Genomic DNA, 24,616 nt, shown 5'->3' on the forward strand with positions numbered 1-24,616 from the left:
TAAACATAACCTTACAATAACTTACTTCATCCTTATTGATAATTTTCAAATATTTGGATATTCTTCAGTGCTATTAAACATAAAATAACAATTTTGAGTTAATAAATAACTAACTTTATGATAAATTAATTTCAGTTTTAAATAAATCATCCAAAATCGTAGATATTTTATAGCTTTCCAAGCTATTATTTGATGTCTTATTAACAAAATCAACCTACTTGTTGAATTAGTTAATGTTAATGGAATGTTTAATTTTGAATTAATGGAATAACATTTATGGTTTGATGTACTGCCTCAAAACGAAATCATCATTGGTGTTAAATAATCTTTCTGGTCTTATTTTACCTTTATAAAGGTTAATTTAATGTTGTACCAAGTTTTTTTCATTCTAAAGCAGAAAGAGTTGCTAATGTTGTCTTCAAAGTTCATGATCATATTAAAGTTTTTCAACACTCCTCAAAACTCAGAAGAAACTTGAACATAACCTATAAAATATATAAACATAACCTATAAAACAAGTAAACATAACCTTAAAATAACTTACTTCATCCTTATTGATAAGAATTTCAAATATTTGGGTATTCTTCAGTGCTATTAAACATGAAATAACAATTTTGTGTTAATAAATAACTAATTTTATGGTAAATTAATTTCAGTTTTAAATAAATTATCCAAAATCGTAGATATTTTATAGCTTTCCAAGCTATTATTTGATGTCTTGTTAACAAAATCAACCTACTTGTTGAATTAGTTAATGTTAATGGAATGTTTAATTTTGAATTAATGGAATAACATTTATGGTTTGATGTACTGCCTCAAAACGAAGTCATCATTGGTGTCGAATACTCTTTCTGGTCTTATTTTACCTTCATAAAGGTTATTTTAATGTTGTACAAAGGTTTCTTCATTCTAAAGCAGAAGGAGTTGTTAATGTTATCTTCAAAGTTCATGATCATATTAAAGTTTTTCAACACTCCTCAAAACTCAGAAGAAACTTGAACATAACCTATAAAATATATAAACATAACCTATAAAACAAGTAAACATAACCTTAAAATAACTTACTTCATCCTTATTGATAAGAATTTCAAATATTTGGGTATTCTTCAGTGCTATTAAACATGAAATAACAATTTTGTGTTAATAAATAATTAACTTTATGATAAATTAATTTCAGTTTTAAATAAATTATCCATAATCGTAGATATTTTATAGCTTTCCAAGCTATTATTTGATGTCTTATTAACAAAATCAACCTACTTGTTGAATTAGTTAATGTTAATGGAATGTTTAATTTTGAATTAATGGAATAACATTTATGGTTTGATGTACTGCCTCAAAACGAAATCATCATTGGTGTTAAATAATCTTTCTGGTCTTATTTTACCTTTATAAAGGTTAATTTAATGTTGTACCAAGTTTTTTTCATTCTAAAGCAGAAAGAGTTGCTAATGTTGTCTTCAAAGTTCATGATCATATTAAAGTTTTTCAACACTCCTCAAAACTCAGAAGAAACTTGAACATAACCTATAAAATATATAAACATAACCTATAAAACAAGTAAACATAACCTTAAAATAACTTACTCCATCCTTATTGATAAGAATTTCAAATATTTGGGTATTCTTCAGTGCTATTAAACATGAAATAACAATTTTGTGTTAATAAATAATTAATTTTATGATAAATTAATTTCAGTTTTAAATAAATCATCCAAAATTGTAGATATTTTATAGCTTTCCAAGCTATTATTTGATGTTTTATTAACAAAATCAACCTACTTGTTGAATTAGTTAATGTTAATGGAATGTTTAATTTTGAATTAATGGAATAACATTTATGGTTTGATGTACTTCCTCAAAACGAAATCATCACTGGTGTTAAATACTCTTTCTGGTCTTATTTTACCTTTATAAAGGTTAATTTAATGTTGTACCAAGTTTTTTTCATTCTAAAGTAGAAAGAGTTGCTAATGTTGTCTTCAAAATTCATGATCATATAAAAGTTTTTCAATACTCCACAAAATTTGGAAGAATGACAGAAGAATACTTTAACATAACCTATAAAACAAGTAAACATAACCTTAAAATAACTTACTTCATTCTTATTGATAAGAATTTCAAATATTTGATAAAGATTTGGATATTCTTCAGTGCTATTAAACATGAAATAACAATTTTGTGTTAATAAATAATTAACTTTATGATAAATTAATTTCAGTTTTAAATAAATCATCTAAAATCGTAGATATTTTATAGCTTTCCAAGCTATTATGTGATGTCTTATTAACAAAATCAACCTACTTGTTGAATTAGTTAATGTTAATGGAATGTTTAATTTTGAATTAATGGAATAACATTTATGGTTTGATGTGCTGCCTCAAAACGAAATCATTCTGTTAAATAATCTTTCTGGTCTTATTTTACCTTTATAATGGTTAATTTAATGTTGTGCCAAGTTTTTTTTTTCATTCTAAAGCAGAAAGAGTTGCCAATGTTGTCTTCAAAGTTCATGATCATATTAAAGTTTTTCAACACTCCTCAAAACTGAGAAGAAACTTGAACATAACCTATAAAACAAGTAAACATAACCTTAAAATAACTTACTTCATCCTTATTGATAAGAATTTCAAATATTTGGATATTCTTCAGTGCTATTAAACATGAAATAACAATTTTGTGTTAATAAATAATTAATTTTATGATAAATTAACTTCAGTTTTAAATAAATCATCCAAAATCGTAGATATTTTATAGCTTTCCAAGCTATTATTTGATGTCTTATTAACAAAATCAAACTACTTGTTGAATTAGTTAATGTTAATGGCATGTTTAATTTTGACTTAATGGAATAACATTTATGGTTTGATGTACTTCCTCAAAACGAAATCATCATTGGTGTCGAATACTCTTTCTAGTCTTATTTTACCTTTATAAAGGTTATTTTAATGTTGTACCAAGTTTTTTTCATTCTAAAGCAGAAGGAGTTGTTAAGGTTGTCTTCAAAGTTCATGATCATATTAAAGTTTTTCAACACTCCTCAAAACTCAGAAGAAACTTGAACATAACCTATAAAATATATAAACATAACCTATAAAACAAGTAAACATAACCTTAAAATAACTTACTTCATCCTTATTGATAAGAATTTCAAATATTTGGGTATTCTTCAGTGCTATTAAACATGAAATAACAATTTTGTGTTAATAAATAATTAACTTTATGATAAATTAATTTCAGTTTTAAATAAATCATCCAAAATCGTAGATATTTTATAACTTTCCAAGCTATTATTTGATGTCTTATTAACAAAATCAAACTTTACCAGTGTACCAAGTTTTTTTCATTCTAAAGTAGAAAGAGTTGTTAATGATGTCTTCAAAATTCAGGATCATATTAAAGTTTTTCAATACTCCACAAAATTTAGAAGAATGACAGAAGTATACTTTAACATAACCTATAAATTAAGGAAACATAACCTTTAAAATAACTTACTTTATCCTTATTGATAAGCATTTCAAACATTTCATACTAAATTTGACTATTCTTTGGTGCTGTTAAACATCAAATAACCTTTTAGTGTTAATAAATAACTAACTTTATAATAAATTAATTTCAGTTCTAAATAAATCATCCATAATCGTAGATGTTCCAAGTTATTATTTGATGTCCTATTAACAAAATCGAACTAGATTATCATCATTATTTTCCTAAAAATCTTCAAGATTGATATTTATCGATATTGACTCTTCATGGCTATTTGATTTTCTTGTTTTCCTAACAAATTCTTGTTGAATGCAATAAATAAAATTAGATAACCTCTAAAAAATGAAATAGAAAATAGATTTGAACGTTATAAGTACACAATAATATTTACCTACCTTATTTAATTAATCAAAAAAACAAAGTTTAACCTAACTTTTTGTGTCATTGTATTTTATCCACTTCTTTAAGTTATAGTTGCAAATTATTTTTCTCATATTTATGAGGAATTAGTTAAAAGATACTTAGTTTTATCAAACGATGATGCTTCCCCATACTACAAATAGCGACTAAACCTGATAGGAACCTAAATAGGACTAAACGGACTAAACTAAATAAACGCATTTCACAACTGAAATGACAAAGAGCTGGGATTCCCCGGTTTACTAACTCATCAACTAATTTAATTAACTGTAACCCTTGTATATAGATTCTACAAATAATCTATAAACAAAGTTGTAACCCTTGATATTAAGATAATTAATGAATCAAATTAATTTTAATAAAGAAATAAACTTAACCCAATTATATTAGAAAAAAAAAACCCCAATTAATTTAAATTTTCGATTCATGAAAATCCAATTAAATTTTATGTAGAAAAAATTCAAGCAAGTTTCATGTCTACATTTCAAAGCGGTTTATTTGATTAAGTTTTAAATGTAACAATTTATATGTTTATTTATGCCATTCGTGAATACCAATACCACTTTCTTAACATACTGGAAGAATTTGCAAGTACAAAATCGGAACGTTTCTCTTATACAATCCAATTCTAAAAACCACGCCTCAAGGAAGGGGTTAAATTTACGCGTATCATAAATAAATCCCGTAACGAACCACGTCATCACATCTATTTCAGTTTAATGTAAATCAGGTTGAAATGTAACTATCACAATGGATGCGGCAGCTTTAATTTGCTTTTGGGGTGTATTAATTCTAGGAAATATCCGATACCGTTTCGGTTTGTTTTAATCCGAACCTCTACCATGTATAAATTTGGTTCGTTAAAATGGAAATGTGATGTCGATAACGTACCAAATTATATTAACGATAAATCACGAAAATACCGTGGTTGGAATAATTTTCTTTTCATTATATTTTCTTTTTTTTGTTATTTTTCCAAGTCAACGACCGCCACTCGGCGAATTAAATTTAAATTTTCAGTTAGGTTCTTTAGGGCTTAATGATGTCGAATGAGCCAGATGGCGGTTCGAAATTTTATTCCATTTTCTCTCTCACCACCACTCTAAATCGTTTTTTTTTTCAACCTCCGAATTTCTAATTACTGGAACGTTTAATGCGATTAAATCGTTGTGGTTTTCTAACAACCTGTAAAATCAATTTTAAAAGTGTGGCATACATAAAAAGTTATTTAAAATGATTACATAAGCTGATTTTATTTATTGGATAACATCACGGTTAACTCAACTCCGAAGTGATAGACACCACAATCATCTCGGATGCGAGAACTCCAAGTTCGATCACGTCTTCGGTACAAAGTTGTTTTTATTCCGTTTATCTTGTCTCTGGTTGTAATGGATGTTCACGGTAGATAAAACCGATAGCGCGCAAATGTTCGTTTCGCGAAGAAGAAAACAATTTTCAGTCGATTCCAACGAATGATAAAGTCTCGATAACATCGAATACCGAGTAACCCATTCAATTAACATCTCAAGGATTAGCCGACAACGATGCATCGAAACCAAACGAACTGAGAGGATGAAATTTGCAACGTTAATCTTGGTTATTATGTAAATTTGAGTCGGGATAAAGTATACGCGGCTTCCATATTAAGCACGAGCCAAAAAGAAAATATTTTTTTTTCATCATAAATCTTTCTATTGTGATTTTTACAAACTACACCCTCCTCTAAAAAAAGAATTCGAACGTAAAATGTATCTAAAAATAAAGGATTTTTCGTTTATAATCGCTTTGTTTTGAGTACAAAGGAAACGTGTTGGGGATATTTCCTGTAATATGTTAATAAAATTAACGCGAAAATTGCTTGGAGATGAAATTAAGACAAAAGTGAGCGGATGCCGTTGCAGAAGCGGTGTATTAAATGGCAAAGCGGAAACGACGTGATGAACAACCAGGTGAATTAACATTGCCCGAGAGAGGAACTTGCTAAACTGTATGGCGAGTTTGTATTGCACGAAATCCCGGGGCAAATTCATTATTCCAAGGGATGTTGTAAACGCTACAAATATACTTTTCATGACTGAATTATGCATGACTTATTGTACAACGACGAAAGGTGTACGCGGTGACTCACTTTCGGCACCCAGATTAATCTTCTCCGCGATCGACAAGAACCGCACGAACCACAACCGGTTTAAGATTCATTTTCGCACCATTTATAGTCTAAAAAGGTATAAAGCGGTTACCAAAACATACATATCGGCGCCGCATTTTGTGTTCATTCCGACACACTTTGTTTATCGTAAATTTTAAGCCTATTAAATTTCATCTCGACATACTCAAACAATGAGTTTCTTAAATAAATTTTACTCCAGCACATCCATTCGTCATCCAGCTCCTCTCTTTCATCTTTGAATTCGCCCACGTCTTTGCTTTTGCTATCGTTGTGGTGACAAAACATACCGCCCCACCCCCGTTTTATTCGCCGTGATGTTTACGAACGTCGTCGTGGCGGAATCGCATCAATAGAGGGTATCTAAGACCCCCTTCGTTTTCTTCACCCCAATTACGGATTCCGGCAGCGTCGCGACGGTCAACAAGCACCCACAATTTTCGTAGCGACGCGACGGGAAATTAGGCGAAATTGGGAAGCGAAAATTTTCAAGAGTGTAGTTCATTTATAATGGAATGTGCGTGCCGTTTTTTTGGGTCCGCTAAAAATTGCTTTGGGACAGAGTGTAAACAACCCCAACAGACACTCTCATTATCTGCACGTGAGTCGCGTATTGCACGAATGAATCGTATTAATAGCCCGGAGGATTCTAAAAAGAAGTTAATAGGATAATAAGTACCATCTGGCGACGCAAAAATCTTAAGGGATTTACTTAATTAAATTCGTATGAGGATGGCTCAGTTTAACCCTAATTACTTTTTAAGTAGATGTTAAGGGTTCGTTCACCTAAACAACCTGTTTTTCGCCACAATTTTTTTAATTTAAGATAACATATTCAAAGAAATTATTTTCCATCATACAATACAGTTCTAATTTTAGTACTATACAGTTAAATTGACAGCTATTTAAGGAGTACTTGTCTGTAACTCATTATAAATTCATAACTTGGGCTAGTACCCCCTTCTCTTCTTAATATTAAATTTTCCTCGCGAGACGAGACGATCATACAAATTGCTTATTTAGTTCCTCGCGAGATATATTGAATTTTAACTATTTTTTCCAGTGTTTCGCCTTGTTCATATGAACAATTACCATTTTATTATCGTATCTTAACAGAATATTATGTCTTAATTGAATTCTTTTAATGGAGATTGCATAAATCATCGATTTTTTTGAAAGTATTTTCTAAAATACTTTGTAGATCTTTTCTATTGATATCGACGGTTTCGTCAGACATAAGTGATACTTGTAGTTTTCCTTCATAAGATAATACAAACAAAATAAATTCTAAAAAAATTAATTATTAATTTTTTTTAACCATTTTTATTAAAAATATACTTGACTACTGTTTTTGAATCTTCGGAAAATAAGTCAAATATTATTATTATTATTATTAGTGGTGGAACGGAAATTCGGCAACTATCCGGTATCCGGCCATTTTTTAAAATCCGGCCGGATACCGGATAGTTACCAAGGACTTTTTTATTGAATACAACTTTATTTATATCAGGTTTCTCATTAGCAACCTCATTGTAACAATCCCAATACGATATATGTATAAAATCTCTTGTTGCAGTTTCGTCTAGTTTTCTTCTCTTGGCTTATAATTCATCATCACATTCATTACTAACAGAACTGTCACTTTTATCACTTTCGATTATTAATTAAAGTATCCTCTTTTTAATGCAAAAAACCGTTTTAAAAAATCACTTTCAGTTCTTGAGAAATACATTTTTAAAATGATTGACAATTTTTCGAATTTTTCAAATTTCGCTAATTAAGTTTTAAAAATTGGTATAAAATCCAGTTATTGGAATATGAGTATGAAAATTTCTCAAAGTGTTAATAAGAGTGTCCTCTTTCCAATGAACCAACCCGTTTTGACATAAAACTTTTAGTTTTTGAGAAAACAATATTTGAAGTTTTGATAAAATTTTCGATGTTGCAATTTTCATCGATAACTTTCAAAATTCGCTATAAAATTAATTTCTTGAAGGATCTTTGTGGAAATATCACCAGTTATTAATTAAAGTATCCTCTTTTAATGCAAAAACCGTTTTAAAAAATCACTTTCAGTTCTTGAGAAATACATTTTTGAAATGATTGACAATTTTTCGAATTTTTCAAATTTCGCTGATTAAGTTTTAAAAATTCGTATAAAATCCAGTTATTGGAATATGAGTATGAAAATTTCTCAAAGTGTTAATAAGAGTGTCCTCTTTCCAATGAACCAACCCGTTTTGACATAAAACTTTTAGTTTTTGAGAAAACAATATTTGAAGTTTTGATAAAATTTTCGATGTTGCAATTTTCATCGATAACTTTCAAAATTCGCTATAAAATTAATTTCTTGAAGGATCTTTGTGGAAATATCACCAGTTATTAATTAAAGTATCCTCTTTTTAATGCAAAAGCCCGTTTTGAAAAATCGCTTTTAGTTTTTGAGAAATAAATTTTTGAAATAATCGACAATTTTTTCGAATTTTGCAATTTTCGCCGATTAAGTTTTACAAATTCGTATAAAATCAATTTCTTGGAATATGAGTATGAAAATTTCCCAAAGTGTTAATAAACGTGTCCTCTTTCCAATGAACCAACCCGTTTTGAAAAATAACTTTTAGTTTTTGAGAAAACAATATTTGAAGTTTTGATAAAATTTTTGATGTTGCAATTTTCATCGATAATTTTCAAAATTCGCTATAAAATTAATTTCTTGAAGGATCCTTTTGGAAATATCCCCAATTATTAATTAAAGTATCCTCTTTTTAATACAAAAAGCCGTTTTGAAAAATCACTTTTAGTTCTTGAGAAATAAATTTTTAAAATGATCGACAATTTTTTCAAATTTTACAATTTTCGCCGATTAAGTTTTAAAAATTCGTATAAAATCCATTTCTTGGAATATGAGTATGAAAATTTCTCAAAGTGTTAATAAGAGTGTCCTCTTTCCAATGAACCAACCCGTTTTGAAATAAAACTTTTAGTTTTTGAGAAAACAATATTTGAAGTTTTGATAAAATTTTCGATGTTGCAATTTTCATCGATAACTTTCAAAATTCGCTATAAAATTAATTTCTTGAAGGATCTTTGTGGAAATATCACCAGTTATTAATTAAAGTATCCTCTTTTTAATGCAAAAACCGTTTTAAAAAATCACTTTCAGTTCTTGAGAAATACATTTTTGAAATGATTGACAATTTTTCGAATTTTTCAAATTTCGCTGATTAAGTTTTAAAAATTCGTATAAAATCCAGTTATTGGAATATGAGTATGAAAATTTCTCAAAGTGTTAATAAGAGTGTCCTCTTTCCAATGAACCAACCCGTTTTGAAATAAAACTTTTAGTTTTTGAGAAAACAATATTTGAAGTTTTGATAAAATTTTCGATGTTGCAATTTTCATCGATAACTTTCAAAATTCGCTATAAAATTAATTTCTTGAAGGATCTTTGTGGAAATATCAGCAGTTAGCAAAAGCCCGTTTTGAAAAATCGCTTTTAGTTTTTGAGAAATAAATTTTTGAAATGATCGACAATTTTTCCGAATTTTGCAATTTCCGCCGATTAAGTTTTAAAAATTCGTATAAAATCCATTTCTTGGAATATGAGTATGAAAATTTCCCAAAGTGTTAATAAAAGTGCCTTCTTTCCAATGAACCAATCCGTTTTGAAAAATAGCTTTTAGTTTTTGAAAAAACAATATTTGAAGTTTCATCGATAACTTTCAAAATTCGTTATGAAATTCATTTCGTGAAGGATCCTTGTGGAAATATCGCCAATTATTAATTAAAGTATCCTCTTTTTAGAGTTGCTTCGTGAGTTAAATAAGCATCAAAAAAGTTTCTTATTAATTTCATTTTTATTCAAATATCGCAATAATGTGGCAATGTAGAATATCACTTCAGAAATGCACCAGAAGTTATAATCATAATGGCCGGATATCCGGTATCCGACTTGTCGTAAAATCACTATCCGTTCCATCACTAATTATTATTATCTCCTTGACATTTCCAACTGTCAAATTTTAATACCAAGTATATTTTTAATAAAACAATAAAAATAATTTGTGTATATAGGTACTTCTTTTTCTTACTAGTATAAGCAAAATGATTAACAAAGAAAAACATCTTCTTTATAGGTAAATTACCAAATTTTCCAAAATCTAGACCAGGAATATTAGTTACACCCAGTAATGTTTTGCTTGTCAACGACGTCAAACTGCGTTTCACAAAATAAAGAGGAATATAGTTACTAATCTTGATCAGTAAAAATAAAAGCTAAAAAGTTAAATAATTTTAATTATCAAAAACTCGTTTTAAAACCCCTCATTAAAATGGACTTACTTGAAAATCACCACTATCCCGTTCAGTTTTAAAACATTTTAACCACGTTTTAAATTGTAAATAAAAATTGCCCTCGACAGTCTGAACGTTATAATAATCGAAACTCGCATGATTTTGGAGAATTTTTCCATCCAAAACGTCGTTAATGTTTTCAGAAAACTCTCTACAAGTATTTGCCAGGTGTAGGTTGTTTGGATAAATACGTTTGTTTTTTAAAAAGTCTAATATACTTGCAGTACATGCGGATAACACAATACTTGTGAAATTACACTCTAAATTTCGAGCTAATCTTTTAATAATATTTAAATATTTTGGTTCATTTTCAATAAAAGTTGCTAAATTTGGTTTGGAAACATATTGAGGTTGCAAATAATTACTTTTTACTTTCATAGAATTTATGTATTTTAGTAAATTTATTCGATTTAAAATTATTTCTGGTCGTTTTGATTTTTTCATGGCGTTTCTAAACGTTGCGTCATTTACATTACTTAATAAGTATTTTCTTTGGAAACTCATTAACGTCACTCCATCACCTACGCAATGATTATACCTGATTACAACTGGAAAAACAGTTTCTTCATCCCAAAATATAGGATTTTTAAAAACTTGCACCTCCCACAACTTTTCATTACTTTCAAATTCACCGAAATGATTCGTTTCTAAGAAATCAACGAATTCGTTTCTGCTTGAAAAATCATTTTCAAATGTAAATAAAATTTTTTCACTCTTCACTTGATTCTTAACGAAAAAATACAACCCACAACATTTTTTAACGTTACTCGAAAATTTATAGTTTGATTTATATAATTTTTGAACTTGAGTTTCTACATTTTCAAACACTTCTGTGTAAGATTTTGATTCTACGAAGTAAACGTAGGTTATTGTTAATTTTAATCGTTCGAAAAAAGTATCAAAATCTAAAAAACCTCCAAAGTTTTCTTTGTATCGAAGTTTTAAGCAGATTTTTATAAAGTTCTCAAATAAAAAAATCGGTACAAAAAGAAATAAAAGGACGAAGAATGTTGAAATTCCAGTTAAAATATTTACAAGAAAGTTTTTTCCATGCCTGCTGAAAATGATGGAGAAAAATTCCTAATAATTATTAGTTAGAAACAAATGGTTATTTAAGTCACAAATTTACCTTTATCGTGGAGAAAGTAATCGTAATAACCCCGTGATAGAACACCATATTTAAGTATTTTTTGTTTGATTACATTAAATGTTGAAAACAGTATGATCAATAAAGTTATAAACGCAATAACAACATTTATATAGGCAATTATAGTATATTATTCAACAAGCGTATAATGGCGGCTGTTACCCATGAAGAAGAAGTTGCAACACGAGCGAGCGAAGCGAGCGAGTGTTGTAATCTGAGTGGGTAACATCCATTATACGCAAGTTGAATACTATACTTTATCTACAACTATTTAATTTTGAAAAAAAAATCAAAAAAACGAAAAAAAAATAAACTTGATAGACATTTCAGACATAACCTCAATATAAGAAAGCTGTCATTTCTGTTAATATTTTATTTTTTGATTAGTAGGCAGTGTTAGAAGTGTGGAATAATGGCCTCATTATTCAACACTTTGTCTGTCATGGGTAATGAGTGTCATTACCCGTCAAAAATCAATTGTATAACGAATAGATAATTCAATAGTTGTAGATAAAATACAATAAAACGTTGTAACCTTTGATAAATGATAAGGTATATAAATAAACGTTAATTTCTGGTTTATTTGGTTGTCTACAACAGACAACCAAATAAACCGGTTAACATAATAACTGCATATTTAACATCAAATGCATTTTAACATTTTGCGTTTTATACATTCCCCATTACACTTGTATTGTGGATATTTTATACAACATGATTTATTAAAATACGTAGAGAATGCACTTTAAAGATCGTAGGTCTGTTTCAAATCTTCGAATCAACCAGGATTTGTTGTATTTGACATATAACTGTTTTTCGGAGGAATAAAAGTGATACTTCGAATCAAATAAATCTACAAAGAAATCAATTACATCGATAAACATATAAAATATATACGTTTATTTACTATTATTATCAAATATAATTCGTTCATAACAGAACTACTTTATGGGAAATTACCCATCGAAGTTAGATCAACGCTACCAACCTACGATTTCTTCAATTAAATTTAATATTATCTTATGTTTTTCAAAAATTAACCATATTTCATTTAATGGAACAAAAATATCTTATTTTTTATACATAATTACGTTAGAAACCCATAAAAAAACATTAATTGCGAACTTGTTGGCGACCCTGATTACTAATAGAACACACCAAGGTCCGTTGAGTACAAGGTTTGTATATAATATAGACAACCTTTAATATATAAACCTTGCGTTGAGTAGGTATTGGTTATAAGTTTATACAACTCGAACGAATTGACGTTGACGGGGTGAGGTAGGAAACGTGACGTCATTGGAGAAAAAGTATAATATAATATTCATAATGCCCATTATGTATGGAATATAGTATATAGCTAGTTTTAATTGTTATTTAACCCTCAATTCTTATACATTTTAATTGATCTAAAAATCTTTTTTTTTTCATTTAATCCACTTACCTTGCTTATAATTTCATCCATTTACCCATTTTGAATTAAATACAAGCTTTAAATCCAATTAATTATGTGTTTTTCATTACAAAAATTGAAATTCAACGTCAATTTTGACAAGCAACTGCAATATTTGGATCTTAATCACCATGGTAACCGAGTCAAGTTGGATAACCTTAAAATAATAAAATTTTATTCCGATTTTTTTATCAATTCTAACCTAATTTTTATTAATTTTAAAACATTTCGAATTCCATACGATTATCTCGCATTCATAACAAATTCGTTAATTGTAAATAATTTAAATCGACTCTAATTTTATTAAGAGAAATAAATTAAAAATATCTTAGATCCGCTTACCTTGTTTATAATTCCCTAGATAAACCAATTTTGAGTTAAATACAGCTTTTTAAACCTATTATATAAGACTTTTTCCTTAAAAAAACTTAAATTCAATACGAATTTTAACAAGCATCTGCAATATTTGGATCTTAATCACCATGGTAACCGAGTCAAGTTGGATAACCTAAAAATAATAAAATTTTAACCGTTAATATTTCACTTTATATTTTAATATTTTTTTAATTTTATTTTATATCTTTTATTTTTATGTTTTTGTATATTGCTTAAGTGAAATGTACTGTATAAATAAAAACATAGAAATATCAATTCTTCCAATGACGTCACAAGAGGCTTTTGCGGGGGGATACGTTCATAATAACAGCGTTCATATGGAGTTGGATAACCTTATACAGTATGTTTACTCAACGGACCTTGGGACACACTATTATGATAACGCTTACGAATATTCAGTATAATTTAATATAATATTGTTATATGCTTCATATAGTCATCTCCGTTGTATATATGACAGCTATAAGTAGTTCTTGAATTCTCTAGCGGCATCTAGCGGTAAACATTGTCATTACAATGTGCTGTCAATAGTGTCAATGTCAAAGCATTAAAGATGTTAGTAAATTATAGAGAAAAATAAGATGATAATTATTTATTTCAAAATTTTGGTAAATACAAATTATTTAATTTCATTTAATTTTACTTCCTCATAAAGACGATCAATATTTAAAAAACAATTATTTAATATTTCTTGTAATTCTTCCCTAGATACCTTTAAATTTTTTTTTGTAATAAGAGCAGTTTGTAATTTATCTTGAAACGTGGCCACCACCATAACGAATTCTTAAAAAAAACGTATCGAATGATGTGAATTCACCCGATTTAACAATTACTTACTTGTATTTTCGAAATTATTAGGTATAGTGAACATATTTTGAACTGTACTTGTTCCAATTTTGCAATAATCAGCAAATGGAATATTTGTTATTCCTAATGTGGCCCCTTCTGAGTTTAATCGAGCAAATTTTCTCAATAATTTTGGGTGTAAATTCGATAATAACTTTATAATCCAATAAATAATCTGGAATTATAAATTAAAATGTGTTGATTAATTAAAATAATTTTGGTACTTGTCCTGTGTCAGAATTTCTTCCATCCCTTAAAATAGGCAAAATTTCTTTAAATTTGATTAATATATTTTGGTGTTTTAGTGGTAAATTAAAAGCTTCCATTGTGAAATTATTTGATAATTCTTTCTGTTCCAAAATAAGATTGATATTATCTCCAAGGCGAGGTCTTGATGTGTTTGAAACTATGAAGTTGGTGGTTTTAACTCCTTCCTAAAATTAGTATTATAAATTATTCTTCTAAATCATTTTGTTTCTTTAATTACCATATTTAAATAATTAGTGATACTCGACATAGCACAAATTATAATAACATCCGTAAAGGAACAATTTAATTGTTTACTTATGTATTTAATTAAACGAATATATTTTGGTTCATGTTCCATAAACACAGCTAATTTTTGGTGAGATGGGAATAAATTTATTTCGGTGTAATTTAATTTTGGACCAGCAAATAAAACACTTCCTAAATTGCTTCTATTAAATACATCTTTACTTTCTGTATTGTTTCTTAATTTTTCCAAATATTTGCTTTTAACGTTGTTGTAGAAATATTGTTGGAGGTACATCGATAATGCTATTGCATCACCCAAACAATGATTAAATCTGATTAAAATCGCATAATAAGTTTTTGAGTTATCCATTTCGTTCCATTTTATCGCAGTTTCAAACAGTATAACTTTCCATAACGATTTATCATCAAAATCGGAAAAACAATGCTTTTCCATATAATTTTTAAGTAGATCTTTACTCGAAACATCAATATTTTCTATGGAAAATACATCATTTAAAAAAACTTGATTTTTTAAATAATAATATACTCCAAAAATATTATGAATCGTGCTTGAAAATTTATAATGTGATTGTAATAAGTGACTTGTAGATTTTTTGATGATGATTTGTAATTCTTCGATTGATCCAGAATGTTCTACTATGTTCACAAAAAAAGCTTGATTTTTTGTGCATTCAAAATATGAATCCATGCCCGAAACGTTTTCATATTTTTCATCGTAACGAAGCTTCAAAAATAATTTGATTAAGTTATTTTTAATTAAACAAATTAAAATAATTGGAGCTAATAAGAATAGTGTTAAGCAAGCGAAAATTGTTGATAATATATTAAGGAGAAGTTTATGATCCTTTAAAAACGTGTGAGTAGTTAACATCTCCTAAAAGAACAAAATAATTGAAAGAAAAATTTTTTAAATTAAATTTTGTTACCTTAATAAAGACTTTTACGCAAGTGATAATGTTTTTGTATACAAGCATTTTTGTTCCAATTCTGTTTAAAGATGTATTTAATTCTATCTTATTACACGAATTAAGTTGAACTATAACGCAATCTTTAACTAAATGAATTATATTAATTATTAACATAAACGAGATTGTTATGTATGCAAGAGCTGTAGATACAAATTGTAGTAGAAATTTATGTTGGTTGAAAAACTTGTAATGTTTAGATAAAGTTTCCTAAAAAAAATATTAATTACGTTTTTAAAACACAAAAAGAAATATTACCTCTATAGTAAGGTGTGTATACGGATAGAAGAATGCATAAAAAGATAAAACATCACGATAAAACGCCATATTAATAACATACCTACAATTAAATTGTAATTATTTAATCAATATTTAAATATGTTAATAGTCTTTCTGTGTTTTAATTACGTTTCTACTTACAGTTACAAGTTTTATTTCACATTAAAGCCATAAAACACGGGTATTTACTTCCACTCTTCAAACATATAATAATTTTTTTTTAAACGTGCTTAACCAGTATCTTTCTTCCTTTCTTTTTAGTTCTCTCTCTCTGTACAATATTTTATGTTTCTCATCAATTACACACTTCCACAACCACAAGATCTTATTCCCATACAATATTTATGAGATAATGAGTTTAAATTGATTTGAATCTGTACTTAATATCATAACAGATGAAATCAAAGTCGCTATTCACACTTTAAAACAAGGAAAAGCTCTGGGATTAGACGAAATGTACTCAGAATCTAGCTTCTTGATGATAAATACATTAAATTTTTGACTAACGTATTTAATAAATGGAAACATCCTAAATGAATGGCTCATCTCTGAGTTTATACTGCTGCCAAAGAAATATGGAAGTAAGGCATGTAGTGTAAGCTGAAGTTATTTCTTAAAAACATCCATTAGAGAATATACAGTCGATGTGAAGAAGAAATAGGTCGAGGAATGCTCAGTTCTACCTACAAGTGTTATTCCAGTGATGCAGAGATATGAACTTTGTTGGCTGTAAGAAGGCGTTCGACAAAGTAGGACAACAAAAGATGGTGGAGGTTTCGGAGAACATGGAGATGGAAAAAAAGGATCTTAGGATCAAACGAAAGCCCTATAGGAACTAGTCAACTATCATTAAGATTAATACAGAAAATCGCAATTATCATTCTTTCTCCACTTTAATTCAACCTGTACTCTGAAGAAATATTCAAGGAAGTCACAGACAGCAAAAAAGGCTTAGGTTGTGTCCAAACATAAAGGGAATTTGAGTCATTGCAAAATGGGTCTAAATGGGAATGATATAACAAATAAATGTAAGGTCAAAATATAATAAATTCATTTAATAATAGTATATTAAAAAACAAGTTTCGTAAGACACGTTTGAAATGCACGAATTCAAGTTGAAAAACGAGTGGCGAAGCCACGGGTTTTTTAATGAATGAGTGCTTTAAGTCTTATGAAACGTGTTTTTTATGCTATTTTTTGTAATTCGCGTTTTTATCCTTTTTTTATCTCAAAAATAAAATAAATTTTGACAATGTAGGGAAATAGGTATGTAGCAGTTGGTAACACCGTAACACTTGAATATAGAAATTTGAATTGACAATTAGAAACTGTCAAAACACAAAATGTATTCACCTGAAAAAAATGTTTCATGTACACCTCCCAAATTAAGAGAAATTGCTCAGTGTTTAGTGTCCTCATCATTGTGGACCTTGTATTCGATGCTAAGAACGTGTTTAAACATCCATAGACAAAAATTGTCACATTGACAACTAGAAAAATTAATGAACCAATGTCACCAACTTGAACTGGTTGCATAAAATGTTACTAAAATCTCATTACAGCATCGGATGCTGTAAGGAGTCTCATTACAGCACCCGTTTGAGTACTGTTAGAGCTTTCATTACCGTCGCGAATTACAAAAAGTTTCTTAAAATATTGTACACTGGCGCCATCTATACAAATAAACTTGCATATATTATTATAATTAACTTAAATAAATGGATAAATTTAGAAGTAATTAATATTTGTACATATAATAATGAATTAATTTTAATTTAATTAATTCTAATTGTTGCAAATGAAATAACTTTATTTGATTAGAAACTAACTTCAGTGTCAACCGGCTCAATTTGTCAGCTGTCAAAAAAAATCTATTTATAAACGTCAACAAGTTCTTGGCAGTGTTTTTACAAATTTCAATCATCACCATTAATCAATCGGTTGTTAATTTATACGCCGTAATACGAAGAAATTAAGTGTTACGTACACATTTCCCATTACAATTAATCCTAAAACTCGGGAAAATTTAAAAATGCCACCTGTGGACAGCACCCCTGATATAAACACCGCTAATTTCGAATTGGTTTATTCCTTACAAGCGTTTAATAAAGTTCCTGTTTATGAGTATAAATCAAAAAGGACCGGTCTTACGATTGTTCTATCTGAAGTTGATGGACCTGTAGTTAATGGATTTTTCTGTTTAGGTAATTTTTTTTTTGAGGTTATGTTGTCTTTCATAAATGATTTTTAATTTTAAAGCGACCGAAGCTCACGATGATGATGGATTACCCCATACTTTGGAACATCTAATATTTTTGGGCAGTGAAGATTATCCTTATAAAGGTGTATTAGATTTATTAGCAAACCGTTGTTTAGCCTCTGGAACAAATGCATGGACTGATATAGATCACACGTGTTATACTATGGAAACGGCTGGAAGTGAAGGATTTTTAATGTTAATGCCCATATTTTTGGACCATATTTTATACCCTATATTATCAGTTAGTGATTTTGTATTTTTTTTATTTATTATATTAAGAAATTATTTCAATTTAGGATGAAGGATTTATAACAGAAGTACATCACATAACTGGTGAAGGCGATGATGGAGGAGTTGTTTACTGTGAAATGCAGGGTCGAGAAAATTCGGCCGAAAGCCGTTTGCATTTGGCGATGGCTCGGGCGATTTATCCAGGAAAATGTGGATATTCATCAGAAACTGGTGGAATTTTAAAAAATTTAAGAGAAAGTTGTAATAATGCCAAAGTTAGAAATTATCATAAAGAATTTTATCGACCGGAAAACCTTAGAATTATCATCACAGGAAAAGTTAAAGCTCAAGATGTTTTTAATTCTTTAGAAAAACTCGAAGAAAAAATTCTTTCTAAAGTAAATAATTTTTTTATTAGGGTTTTTAAGCTAATTGTTTTATTTAAGGGCGAAAGAAGCTCTTTTACTCGTCCTTGGCAAACTCCAGTTCCCCCATTGGAATCATCCCAAGATATAACATTAAAATATCCCTCAGATGATGAATGTAATGGGATATTTAGCGCTGCTTGGAGAGGGCCATCTTCAGTTAATGAACAATACACACTTAATGCATCATCTGTCTTATTAAAATACATGACTGACTTTGCTGTTTCTACACTACAAAAAGAATTTGTTGAAATTCCAGATCCTTATGCTAGCAAAGTATTAATTAAATTAGTTATTAAAGAATTAGGTTTAATATGAAACTTTATTTAGGTTGTTTACAGTTTAACTGAAAATTCTGAAACTTGCCTTTATTTAATTTTTGAAAACGTTCCTTGCGATAAATTACCAAATATAAAACCAAAATTAGTTGAAATTTTTAACAATATCTATAAAAATGACGATATTGATATGGAACGAATGAAAAATATTATAAATAGGCAAAAGTTGGAATCTTTAAGCAACATGGAAAATAATCCTCATCATGCTATTGCTTTTATGGTGATTGGTCAAATGCTTTATGGAAATACTAAGAAAGATGTAGGTTTTAATTGTTAAAAAAATATGTACAGGTGTCCAAATTTCGATGGGTTTGCAGTGCTTTAAAACATCAATAAATTCTATTGTTATTAACAAGGCACGGAACTTTTGTAACAAAACGATACGATTTCCCCCCTCCACTCGCTCTCAGAAAATCTTGATTAAAAGAACAGCATACTGATCAGTGGGAAATTAAAATTTCAAGTTAGAAAAAAATTGTGTTAACAAAAATTGTTACTGAAACAATTCTAAACAAACTTTGTCAACATTTTTTTTTATTTAATCAATAATTAAGGAGATAACCTCAAAATAATAATTTTTCCGTTTTTATACATCATTATACTTAGAGGCTTAATTAATAGAGATGTAAAAAATGTTTATTAAGATAATTGATTCAAAATCGAAATTGAAACAAATTTTATTTGAAACATTTTTTAATAAAAACAATAATTGTTGAGATAATTAATTTTGATAGCATACTATTCAGAGGGAAATTAAAATTTAAAGATAGCAAAAAATTGTATTAACAAACACTGTTCCTGAAGTAATTCTAAACAAATATTGTTCATAAAAATTTTTGATTTGATCAATAATTAAGAACATAATCTCAAAAAAATTTTTATATATATATTTTTTTTATTGAGAAAATCGTTTTAGAATTTAATTTAGAACAACTTTTGTATGAAATTTTCTGCTGAGAAGGAGTGGAGGGGAAAATCGTATCGTTTTGTTACAAAAGTTCCGTGCCCTAGTTATTAATTACCCTTTTCTTGACATGGAATGGTATGAAAAATGTGACGCATGAATGTATGCGAATGAAAATTTAAACCAAGCTGCTAAATTATACATAAATAGGTAGAATGCAACATTTATAAGCAATAACATTTTATTAGTAGATTGTTTTACTTCAGATATCAAAAAAAAAGTATAAATATAAACCCTACAAAAACAAATAGTTTACCACTTACACCTGGAAGATACCAAACGACGTTTGAAATTCTTTAACTGATTTTTGTACCAAGCACAAAATAATATTGAATTTAGTTCCTCTATTATATGGTCTGATGTGGCATATTTTACCAGCACAGGAATCTATAATCGTCACAATAATAGGCCAATGCATCAAGAAAACCAACATATTGTAATTGAGCGGGAGCGCCAAGGAAAATTTGGCTTTTCGTGGCATGTTTTATTATTGGGCCACGAATTGTTTATAAAATATATGAAGCGCTAATCGCTATTTGCCCATCTTGCAAGAGGCTTTGCCAGATATATTGAATGATATTCCTCTTATTCGATTAAATAACATTTATTTTCAACAGGACGGAGCTCCCGCTCAAAATGCGCAGTTAGTGACGTTCAAGTTCGCGAAAACCGCAACTTTCTATCTTTCATAATAACTGAGATAACCTGCAAACCCATCGAAATTTGGACACCTGTACATTTTGAAAACTTTTAAGTGTATATTAAGTAGTATTTTATTTTAAGCTTGAACAAAGATTAAATCCATTAGAAGACCTTGATAAAATGTTAACTGAACCAAAATCTTATTGGTTATCACTTTTAAAACGTTATTTAATCGATAACCATGTGATTACAATACAAGGTTATCCCAGTCAAAGTGAGCAAGCATCCATGGCTGCTCAAGAAAAAGCAAGAATTGAGGAACAGATTAAAAATTTGGGTGAAAAAGGATTAGAGGAAAAAGAAAAAGAACTCAACGACGCGATCGCATTTAATGAAAAACCCGCTCCTGAATCGATGTTAACACAAGTCAATGTCCCTTCCATAAATTCCATATTTTTCCATGACATTGTTCGGTATAGTTCTGATGAAAAATCACCCGAAATCGATTTAACCCAAACAGATATTTTTACTTACTTTGATAATGTAAAAACAGACTTTGTTTATGTACGTTATAACCGATCCTAACTTTATTTTTATTTATAATAATTGTTTTTAAGATTTTTGCTTTATTGGATACTTCAAAACTAAAACCGGAACAAAAACTTTATCTATCGCTTTTATTGGAAGCCTTCTTCGAAACTCCAATTGAAAGAGAAAATAAATTAATTTCTTACGAAGATGTAGTGACTGAATTAAACAGCGATACTGTCTCATCCAGCGGAAGCATCGGATTGACTTCATCTGGCATCAGCCGGTTTAGGTGCGGAATGTATTCAACGACTGCTACGGTTATGTTACAAGTAGAAAAAGGGAAATATGCCAAAGGAATGGAATGGTTAAAAGAGATATTATATAAAACCGTTTTTACCTCTGAAAGATTAAAAATAATAGCCACAAAAATTGTTAATGATGTTGCCCAAGCTAAAAGAAGCGGAAAAAATGTTGTTTCTTATATTATGAGGGGATTATGTTATGTACAAGGTGAAAATTGTAATAATTTAATTATATAGATTTTAGAGATTGTATTTTTTTTTATAGATAGTAACCAACAAGCAACTGGAATTTTGAGGCAACACAAATTCCTATCAAATCTTCTAAAATTACTCGATTCTGATCAATCTAATCAAGTAATTAATGAAATAACTAAAGTAAGAGATATAATAACAAGTCCAGAAAATGTTGTTTTGTATTTAGCTGGAAAAATCGATCAGATTGAGGACCCAGTGGGGCCTTTAATCAAATTTGTTCCGGATAATATTAAAGCACAACGCTCAAAAAGGTTTATTTTATTTAAAGGATTTTATAAATTCTTTCAACCCAATTTATTTTTTAGTTTGAATGTAACTCCCGATTACAAATTATTAAATCATATGAATAATGAAGGAGTATCCAGCTGTATAGTTGGCATGGGATGTTTAGAATCTGCATTTTTCTATCACACAGCACCTGGTCTTAATTCATACAAAGATGATGATTTACCAGCTTTGATGCTTTACCTACAATATTTAATACAAGCTGAAGTAATTTTAAAATTAACCTAAATGATTCTATTTAATTAATTTAATTTGTGTAGGGTCCTATGTGGAGACAAATTCGTGGAAAAGGTCTTTCTTATGGATACACAATTACCCAAAAAATTAACGAAGGCTTATTATGTTTAATTTTTTCTAAAGCAACAAACGTCGTCGGGGCTTACAAAGAAACCTACGAAATTATAACAAAACAATTAAAAGAAAAAACTTGGGATACGACCCAATTAGAATCGGCGAAAAGTTCCCTTTTATTCGAGATTATCGAAGAAGAAAAAACGATTGGAAACGTCGTTTGTTTATCGTTAAACTCTTATTTTCATGGTGTTGATTATAAACACAACAGAAATTTATTGGCCTTATTGGAAACTGTGACTATTGAAGATTTGAATCGTGTTGGCGATAAATATGTTTCGTTACTTTTTGATGAATCAAAAACTAAAACTGCGGTGGTTTGTGATCCTGCTAAAGCAGAGGAAATTCAAGCTGGATTTAAAAAGTATGTTGGTAAATTTTTCTTGGCCTATATACAGTATGTTCGTAAAGTAGCGGATATATGCGATAAAATCATTATAAACGATTTATAGAAAATACCAGAAATGGGTCTAGCCATGAGTAACTATGGTAACCAATTATTTTAAATAATTCCCTGAGTGTTAAAAGCTGATTTAGTAAAACTTCTTGAAGTATGGTGGCGCGCCATCTTGTTGGAATAACTGCTTTTGAAAAAATTTAAACATCTCTTTCCAGTTAAGGTTGCCTCAAATCTTTTGCTGGTATTGCGACTTTCTTTTCTAATTTGGGTTTATGAGTAGTCCAATAGCGACAATTTTATCTATTTACTTGTCCACTCAATGTAAATGTTCCCTGGTCTGAAAAAATTATGTTTTTGACGAAGTCTTCGTCATCGTTGCAAAATTGTTGTTGCAAAAAGTACGATTCATCAATGATATTTTAGGAGTTTTAAAATTTTGTGAACCGTTGATTTACTAATGTGCAAATTAGACCCAATACCCCTTACAGTAACATGAGGATTTTTTTGCCCAGCCAAAACCACGTTTTGTTAAACCTCCCTTAAAACATTTGGTAGGCCAAACTTCGAGAAATGCTTCCAGAGATGAACATGCTTTTTAAATTTAGTCACAGCTAGGCGCACTCTTTACCATACTTTGGGTAAAGAGTTCAAGTACTTACTAAATCAGTTTTTGACATGTTATGATTACTTATAGTTACTGCTATTTTTATCATGTCAATAAATTTGAAATAGTAAAACTTTAAAGTAATTTTTCTCGAAAATTTTCTTATGGAATCAATATTAATATTGACTGTACTAGATTCAGAAAAAAATCCACTCATATTCCATAATAAAAATGGGTGACTGCCATTTGAAAAAATCATCGATGACGTCATAACTCGTTTAAATATGACGAAAAAAATTTAAAATCTAGACCCGTTCCAGGGATTTTTCCATAAACCGTTTATAATGACTTTATCGCCTATATCCGTTACTTTACGGACACACTGTATAACCGAATAACAACTAAAGTTAGAATTAACACTATTATTTGGCGCCTTGAGAGACGTGCGGCTAAACCCGATACTTTCTAGTTCTATGTCTAGTGTTGGTTCTAGTTTTAGTGCAATAAAAATATGCTAAGTAGGTATGCATATTTAGCATAATATAGTAGTATGCTATCTTATATTAAGTAGCGCAACCTACCACTGTCACTAGAACTAACATTACACCTAGACCTAGAAACATTCGGGTTTATCCGTCTTGAAAGACGAATGGGTATTACTAGGTCTGGTATTAGTTGCAGTTTAATAAAAATATACAACAATCTAGCACTGAATAATAATTATATGGGCTAAAAAGATTTTAAATTAATTAATTCATTTTTTTTTAGATTAAATTTGGATTTGAAGGTTTATTCTTCATTAGAAGAAAGTTTCTTGAATTGTTAAAACTGAAAACGTTGATAAAAGTCTTTTTTGAATTAAAATTCTCAGTGATTCACGTATTTTAATCAAATTATATGGATAATGTTTAACTATTAAGACTGCTTTAATGTCAATTTTAGAAGAAATGTTATCAAAATAAATCCGTATGTTGGTGCATTTGTTTTTGAAAAAGTTA

General features: G+C 28.8%; 3 protein-coding genes across 5 annotated transcripts; 1 reads left to right on the forward strand and 2 right to left on the reverse strand.

Annotated features, from left to right (window-relative positions):
• Positions 1-29: 29 nt before the first annotated feature.
• LOC111428067 (uncharacterized) lies at positions 30-13,645 on the reverse strand. 3 transcript variants are annotated; one of them, XM_071196290.1, is made up of 12 exons: positions 13,371-13,645; positions 13,020-13,185; positions 11,558-12,428; positions 10,417-11,508; positions 10,167-10,350; positions 5,147-7,362; positions 3,495-5,090; positions 3,128-3,347; positions 1,587-3,068; positions 1,066-1,527; positions 545-1,006; positions 30-485 (listed from the first exon to the last, which is right to left on the reverse strand). In XM_071196290.1, the coding sequence occupies exons 3-6, from the start codon at positions 11,603-11,605 to the stop codon at positions 7,217-7,219; spliced, it is 1,470 nt and encodes a 489-aa protein (XP_071052391.1). In that variant the 5' UTR covers positions 11,606-12,428; positions 13,020-13,185; positions 13,371-13,645; the 3' UTR covers positions 30-485; positions 545-1,006; positions 1,066-1,527; positions 1,587-3,068; positions 3,128-3,347; positions 3,495-5,090; positions 5,147-7,216. The 3 variants fall into 3 exon arrangements, with proteins under 3 accessions (XP_071052391.1, XP_071052392.1, XP_071052390.1); XM_071196291.1 differs by having other exon boundaries at positions 1,066-1,335; positions 1,388-1,527; positions 3,495-7,362; XM_071196289.1 differs by having other exon boundaries at positions 3,495-7,362.
• Positions 13,646-14,007: 362 nt separating this feature from the next.
• LOC111427766 (uncharacterized) lies at positions 14,008-16,373 on the reverse strand. Its single transcript, XM_023063062.2, has 7 exons — positions 16,172-16,373; positions 16,010-16,091; positions 15,713-15,961; positions 14,758-15,660; positions 14,495-14,704; positions 14,262-14,445; positions 14,008-14,207 (listed from the first exon to the last, which is right to left on the reverse strand). Exons 2-7 carry the CDS (start codon positions 16,076-16,078, stop codon positions 14,044-14,046), a joined length of 1,779 nt encoding a protein of 592 aa, XP_022918830.2. The 5' UTR covers positions 16,079-16,091; positions 16,172-16,373; the 3' UTR covers positions 14,008-14,043.
• A 1,494-nt stretch (positions 16,374-17,867) lies between these two features.
• On the forward strand, positions 17,868-24,595 carry LOC111427709 (uncharacterized protein C05D11.1-like). Its single transcript, XM_023062954.2, has 11 exons — positions 17,868-18,234; positions 18,290-18,531; positions 18,587-18,919; positions 18,968-19,222; positions 19,277-19,543; positions 21,032-21,454; positions 21,508-21,931; positions 21,989-22,229; positions 22,284-22,470; positions 22,524-22,978; positions 24,387-24,595. The coding sequence occupies exons 1-11, from the start codon at positions 18,063-18,065 to the stop codon at positions 24,442-24,444; spliced, it is 3,057 nt and encodes a 1,018-aa protein (XP_022918722.1). The 5' UTR covers positions 17,868-18,062; the 3' UTR covers positions 24,445-24,595.
• Positions 24,596-24,616: the final 21 nt, after the last annotated feature.

Source organism: Onthophagus taurus, chromosome 6 (genome assembly GCF_036711975.1).
Source record: "Onthophagus taurus isolate NC chromosome 6, IU_Otau_3.0, whole genome shotgun sequence".
NCBI classification, from domain to species: Eukaryota; Metazoa; Arthropoda; class Insecta; order Coleoptera; family Scarabaeidae; genus Onthophagus; species Onthophagus taurus.